The sequence below is a fragment of the Gekko japonicus genome, unplaced genomic scaffold (genome assembly GCF_001447785.1).
Source record: "Gekko japonicus isolate JY-2015 unplaced genomic scaffold, Gekko_japonicus_V1.1 scaffold4093, whole genome shotgun sequence".
NCBI classification, from domain to species: Eukaryota; Metazoa; Chordata; class Lepidosauria; order Squamata; family Gekkonidae; genus Gekko; species Gekko japonicus.
The window spans coordinates 49,135-56,273 of record NW_015164323.1 but is presented as its reverse complement, the minus strand read 5'-3'; the positions used below and the strand labels follow the sequence as shown (position 1 = coordinate 56,273).

The 7,139-nt window shown below is 43.1% G+C and overlaps 1 protein-coding gene across 1 annotated transcript in view; it reads left to right on the top strand.

Annotated features, from left to right (window-relative positions):
• Positions 1-335: 335 nt before the first annotated feature.
• Positions 336-7,139, top strand: part of XPO1 (exportin 1) — a 49,149-nt gene continuing 42,345 nt past the window's right edge. The window contains exons 1-2 of the mRNA XM_015408841.1: positions 336-581; positions 3,735-3,866. Of these exons, the coding sequence (XP_015264327.1) occupies positions 3,741-3,866 (126 nt within the window). The 5' untranslated portion in view covers positions 336-581; positions 3,735-3,740. The remainder of the gene's footprint in view (positions 582-3,734; positions 3,867-7,139) is intronic.

Genomic DNA, 7,139 nt, shown 5'->3' with positions numbered 1-7,139 from the left:
TTTTTGGGGGGGCTGCAGTGGCGCCCCTACACAGTTTAAGGAAAGGGCGGGAGAGAGAGAATAGGGGAGGGGGCGAAGAGGGCTTCTTCCTCCTCCTCCTGCAAGACCTGCCTGAAGTTATTCGCACTCCTCGTGTCTTTTTTGGCGTGGGGGAGTAGGAGGGGTGTGCCTGCACGCGTGTACTTGTGTGTATGAATGGGTGGCAAAGCCCTGATCCTTCTGTGTGGGCGTGTTAGTAACTTTACAGAGTTTGAGAGGTAGAAAGTGAAGGTGTGTTGAGATATATATTTATATACATATATTTTTAAGATCGCCTTTTTTCCTTTTGGGAGGGTAGATAAGCTAGGCTGGGGGGGGCGGTGTGAGGATTCGATGAACCAGTCTCTTGGGTCGCATGTGAAAACAGAGTAAGGTACCCCTCTCTTTTGTTTGGGGAGAGTTGTGAGCGAAGGCTGGACAGGTCTTTGCAGCCCTCCTCTTCCTCGTGCTTCTTGTCTTTGCTTGGATTTCTTTTCTTTTTTTAAAAAAAATTGCTGCTGCCCGCTCCCTCTCTAGAAGAAGTAGCTGTGATACTTAATTGGGTAAGTGATTCTGTCATTAATAGAAACTTGTGCATGGGACATCGCTGGGAAGTGATTAGTTGGAGGGGAGGGGGGAAATTTGGGGCGGAAAATAACCCCTAGGGTTACAGACTGGCCGAGGATTGGAGGGGGTATCCTACAGGAGACTAGTGATCCAGGCAGGTGAAAAGTGCATTTATTACTCAACCTTTTAAAGCCTTTCGAGGTGGTGCATGTTAACAATCCAAGGCCTAAACGGTGTGCGTGGTGTGTCGATGAGTTCCTTATTGTTTCTAAGGGAAAACAGTGATGGCTTGATGGGGGTGAGCAGGCTGGACGCCTGTAGAGGACAAAGTCCTAGGCCTTCCCATAGTGTATATAGATGACATGGGTGAGGGAGGAGAGTTGTGCATGGACCCTCATGGTGTAGGGGAGGGTGGGAGAGGAAAGGAAAGGGGTGTGTTTCCAAGAGGGCTTAGAGAAGACTTGTTATTGGGGGCCTAGTTTGGAGCCTGCTTGCGTTAAATAAACGGCCTGCACCATGGGAAACATGCAGTAAAGGCTTTAAAGTAATCGGATGGGGAAAGAAAGCCCAGCCGGTTCCGGCAAGCCGAGACTATCCTTGGAGCATGGCGGGGCGATTGGAGCGAAGCAGCAAGTGTGGGGTTAGAAACTAGAGCTGGATGGCAGAAGGTAAAGGGGGGAGGGGGGACTGGCGGGAGATGAGAAGAAGGTCCTTCCTTTAAGAGGAAGACCAGACGGCAGGCCGGAGAGCGCTGGAGCATAATTTTTGAATTACTAGGAGTGGAAGTTTCCAGAAATATTTTTGTGTGTGTGTCTGTGTCTCTCTGTGCAGCAGTATTGAAACGTCCGCCTGGATCACGTGGGGGCCCCTGTATAGAAAGCAGACATAGAAGAGGGAGGGGCTGCAGTGGCCCAGCTGCTCTTTACGGCTGGGGGGGGCAAACCCCTCTTTAAAGCTTCGGCTGCAGGAGGTGGCTGAATTAGGGGGTTTTTTTTGGGGGGGGGGTTAAAGAAAATCAGATCGTAGCATAGTTGTGAGCATATCAACGTGACCGTTGTGGGTTCTGCAGTGTGCTATTTGTTGAAGGGCGGCTGCCCAGGCCTTTGCTGTGGGTGGGTGTGTTGCTGTCCGCTTTGGGTGAACCTCATGTGCCTGTGCGATCTGTTTACGTTATGCTTCTGTTACTGATTTCAGCGTGGTTTCTCTAATCCATGTTCTGTAATTGGATGATTCTGGGATATTTTTTGGAAATGTTACCAAAGCAATTATGGGTGTAGTGGGAAGGAAGGGTAGACTGCAGCCCCAAGTTCCATATTTCTGCAGACTGTTGGTACGGGTTTGGGGTGGGTTTTTTTGGTAGTATCCATATTAGCGCAGTTTTTTTGAAATATTTTGGACAAGCTACTGGATATGGGCAGAGCTTAGGGGAGTCTAGTATACATAACATTGGACCAATCGCTACATTTATTATGTGTTAGTGGCAGGACAGTTATTCATGGAATTGGTGAATTGAGAGTGCAGAGCTCTACATTGTAAACTTCTAAAGCAAAATGGTCTGGTGCACAATTTAAAGTTTGAAGTGGAAATCGTTCTCTGGGCATCACATGTTCCAAATGTCATTCTCGTATTCATGTAGTTGAATATTACTGCAGAGTTAGCTCCCATATTTATTTGGAGCCAGTATTAATTCAAAATAATCATGTTGATCCCAGTGTATGGAAGCTGACATACTGACAAAAACTTGAGGTACAGCCATGATGACAATATATAAGTTGAATCCACAAATAGGAGCAAGTGGGTAATTTTAGAGATGTTTGCAGTGGCAAAGCACTATCTTTCCTGTATTGGTGAGGTTTATAATGGCCACTCACATGGGAAATAAAAACAAAGTTTGCTGTTGTCATGATGTAGTTGTTATAATTAGGACAGGGCTTTTCCTAGAAGGCCAGTGTTTGTTAATGAAAGTTGCATGATGTTAAGACATCAAAGTTTGTGCATGTAACTGTTCACTTGCAATAGCAGATTTAAGGGGGTGTGGCCAAGCATAGAAGATAAATTGTAATTTGATACGTGAAGCTAGTGGATTAATCTCTTACCCATGTTCCTTAGACAAATGTCCAAGAAGAGTATGCTTCCAAATATGAAACGCCTGTCAGTTCTGTTTCCAGATCGTAGTAGGATTGGCCATTGGGAAAGGCTTATCATAGTGGCATAGGGAGGATTAAACTATCTACTATTCTGTTTTATATTTCTGGATGTGTTCATCCTGAAAGAGTTTATGCTGTTTCTGATAGTATTAGTATGTGATTTGTCGCAACACAATTTAAGTGCAATCAGCATTGCTGTGCAGCTCACTGAATAGGTGTATCTTCAGTGTTAATAATGTAAGTCACAGTGACAAAATTTGCATCATTCTTACAATAATTTAATTATTGTGACAGTTTCCCAAAAAGCATTTGAAACATATGAGGATATTAGCTTTCTGCATGGGAGATACTGATAACATTTTCCATCAACTATAGCATAAATACCTGCTCTCTACTTTGCTAGACAAGGAAACTAAGCTAAGTGGAGTTACTGAGGGAGACTGAAACAGCATAGGAGAAGCCACCCGGTGGCAATGTTAAGGGACACATAGCATATGGCCCTTAAAATACAGTTGCACTTGGCAATGTGTTCTGGTAGGGTTGTTTAGGGTAAACATTGTTTTATGTGTTAGATTTTGTGGAAGAAACAAATTAATCAAGCATAGAGCCAAATGTATATCATTTCTTGTGACAAGTTATTTACAGATGTGTTAACTTCAGAATGAAGTTCAAAACTTCAGTGAATTGGATCAAAAGTAGCCTGAGCGTTGCTCATGCAGTGCATCTTGTCCAGTCTTCTGCTGTAGTGCCCCCCCCCCCCAATGGAGCTTGGGAACAATGTGGGATGTTGCATGGAGGTTTGCAGTAGGAAGGGAGACATTGTCCCCTTTTTCTTGTGTGTTAGGAAATGCTTGTTTTGCTTTTGAAAGGGAGTGTTTAGTCCACCCAAATATATTTTGCCTGGTAAAAAATAAGGACTACTCATGATGGAGGGGGGGGGCTTTGTATTTCTCAGATTTAAATATAAGTACATTGTCTAACTTTGTTTCTTTAAACTTGCAGTAATCTATGCCAGCAATTATGACAATGTTAGCAGACCATGCAGCGCGACAGCTGCTGGATTTCAACCAGAAATTGGATATAAATCTGTTGGATAATGTGGTGAACTGCCTATATCATGGAGAAGGAGCCCAGGTAGAGTATATGTTTGGAAACCAGAAACTTGTAATTTGATTATGTCCAAGCCTTATCTGTAGAGGAAGAAACAGTTTGTTCTCTTGAACACTACAGATGCTGGTAAAATTTGACTTTTAATCAGCCAGTTTTTGGAGATCTTCTAAGTAAAAAGAACATTACTACAGTTATGCTGAATAATATCTGGACAGCTGTTTCCACCCTCTTCTGTATTCCAGTAGTGGGATGATAGAACTGTAGAATCTTTGGTAGGGCAACTTGTCTTTTTTGAAACCCCCGGAGGGGTATTTTTATTTTTTCAATAAGACTACAAACTACAAAGAAAAATATAGGAAGGGGAACTACAACTATGGATAAAGGAAAGAAACCCACCCTAACTAAAAACCCAAGAGTGGGAGACCCCCTTTATGTTAACCTTAATATTAGTATTAAAAGAGTTAAAAAAACAATATACTTGTAGAGTTCTTGTTTTTCACATTGTTCTATATTAGTAAATTAGTTATTATGCGAGAACTTTCTGAGCATCTTCTTTATTTCAAAGAGTCATTTATCAGAGTCCTTCTGCCCTTCAGCTTTCTGTCTCTAAAAACATATACAGTTTTCATTGCTCCCGCACCCGCTTCTGCAGCAGAGTCCTCATCCGTTCCCGAGGCAGCTGAGTCACTTGACTTAGTTTCTTCCTCTTTAGATTCTTCCCCCGATCCCAACTGGCGTTTCAAGAATTCCTTGGCTTTGAAGATGGAGTCTATCTTCTCCCTTCTATCATTGATTTTAAAGATGACACCTTCAGGAATCGCCCACCTGTACTGTATACCGTTTATTTGAAGAAAAGTAATTAACTCCTTGTAGCTCTTTCTCTTCTGACGAATTTCAAATGGAATGTCTTTTAAAGTCTTTATAATTGTATTCCCAAATTTCAGTGGAGTTGAAGAAGTTGCCTTTAATATAGCACCTCTGGTCTGTCTTCTTGCAAATCTCACCACAATCTCTCCAGGCAGGCTATTTTTTAAAATATAATTGGAGTAAGCCCTATAAGCTGTCTCCATGTCTTTTATTATTTCCTCCACTGGCAAGCCTGTCACTGGAGTGATAATCTCACCCAGAGTCTTCTTCAAATCTTCTTTTTCTGTCTCAGGAACCCCCTGGAACCTGAGAATCATATTAGCCTTTTCCATTTGCAGCTGCAACAAATGATTTTCTTGAAGATTTTGTTTTGTTTCCACTTCACCCATTCTTTTCTTCATCTTCTTGCTTGAGGTGTCCATCTCTGTAACTTTCTCAGCCACCACCTCCACTTTTTTCCCGTTTCTGCCAGCTGTCGCTGTTGTGAAGCGAAGTTTTAGTTTAACGAGGTCAGTTGCTGGTTAATACCATCGAGCTGATCCATCACTGGCTTGAGCATATCCGCTAACAGCTTCATGACGTCAGCTCCCTCTGCCGGCATCGGACTCTGACTACCAGGCTTCGCTTTAAACTTTCCTCGGGATGCCGCCATTTTTCAACTTTGTTTACACTTTCAAACTGCTTCTCCCGGGCTCAAAGCACTTGTCAATTCGCTATTTGCACTCAAGTAAGTCTCTCAAAATACACATGCTGTCTGTTTCCTCCCACTCCCACTTCGCTACGTTTATCTGTCCTTGCGCTTCAGAGGCGTCCCTCTTTGCGCTCCGCTTTTCCCACGGGGAGGGGGGGTGCCGTTTATCAAAGTTTGTTTACTTAGAACGCAGGTTCATTGTTGGTCACATTCCTGACCTCACATCAATCGTTGTTCCGCTCGGTCTCCCCCGCTTGTCCGGTAGGGTTAGCTTGTGCCCTAAGGCCACTCCTCGATTCTCCGACAGCAAGCCGTTAGAAGAGGCTATCCCTCAAAGCTCTCTGGCCTGGAGCCTTTCACAAAGGCTCAGTGGGAGTGCCACTTGAGGTGGCACCCCTCCATGCCGATGGTGTGGTAATCACCTCCCCAAGCTCTGGGGAGAGTGACCGCCATCTCCAATCCATAGACCGGAAGTCAAAATATCTTTTAATGTTTTCTTTTTATCTTTTGTTTTGTATGCTGCTTTGGGCAGGTTCCTGAGGAGGCAGCATAACATTTTTTCTAAAGTAACTACCACAATACAATTCCAAAAATCATAGAATGAATATTTTGATTTTTTGTTTCTTGGAGTATGTCCATTCTGGCTCTGCAGTAAGAATCACATTTGATCATGCTACTTGCAGTGGGGATGTGACATGTGACTACAAACAGCCCACACTCCAGTCACTTCTCACCTCTTTTCTCTTATGAAGGAATCAGTGCTCCCCATGCATCCAGATACTTGAACTTGTCTGTAAGCAATTGCTGTCTGTTTCCTCCACTTTCCTCATTTACAGCCTGGTTTGGTAGATAAAGAAGACAACAGTGGATGGGATTGAAAGTCTGCAGGGTGCTGGCAGCACTATTTACTCTGTAGAAGCGGTTACCTTTGTGTCAGAGTTGTTTAACTTTGTGTCTATTAATTGTATTCCAGGAATCATGAGACTTTAAGGTTCTCAAGTAAAGCAAAATTGTATATTGTCTTTATAGTAGAACCCTCTTAACTATCAAGTATTATGTATTATGGATGCTGCATGTTACAGATACATCTCATCTTATTTAAGATATTTGTACCCTGCTTATCTTCCCGAAAGGGAATCCAGAGTGACTAACAACATTGTTCTCACCTCCAGTTTAACTTCATAACAGCTCCTCTGTAAAGTGATTAGCTTGAGTGAGTGACTGGCCGAAGAACACCCATTGAGCTTCTGTGGCAGAATAGGAATTTGAACCTTGGTCTCCTAGATCCTACTTTAACCAGAACACCACACTGTTTGATCTGTTGGCTTTTTTCTTGGTCTTGAACATTCATCCTGGTATAGGTGAAAGGAGGGAAATTCAGATTCTACACAGATGTACCACACAGTACAAAGTTATTCAGTAGCCAGAGCTCTTGGCGTTGTATACTCAGCGCTTCTCCCTCTAAAATAAATCTTGGCAACCTTTTCCACCTACACACTAAAGCTGAATGTAACCCCCCCCCCCTTACAGTGCTTTCAATACAGTGCGCCTCCCAATACAGTGCTCTGTTTTCAAACCTTGTATGCCACCTGGGAGCAACCATTCGTACCTACATCATACTTTAGAATATGATCCTTGTTAGGTTAGGGCAATGATATCGTAGAGTGTCCTTTTTTACTTCCCTCTCCCCTTCTTTGTGTCATGTAAGATTTCTGAGGGGTGGGTTGTAACTTCTACAA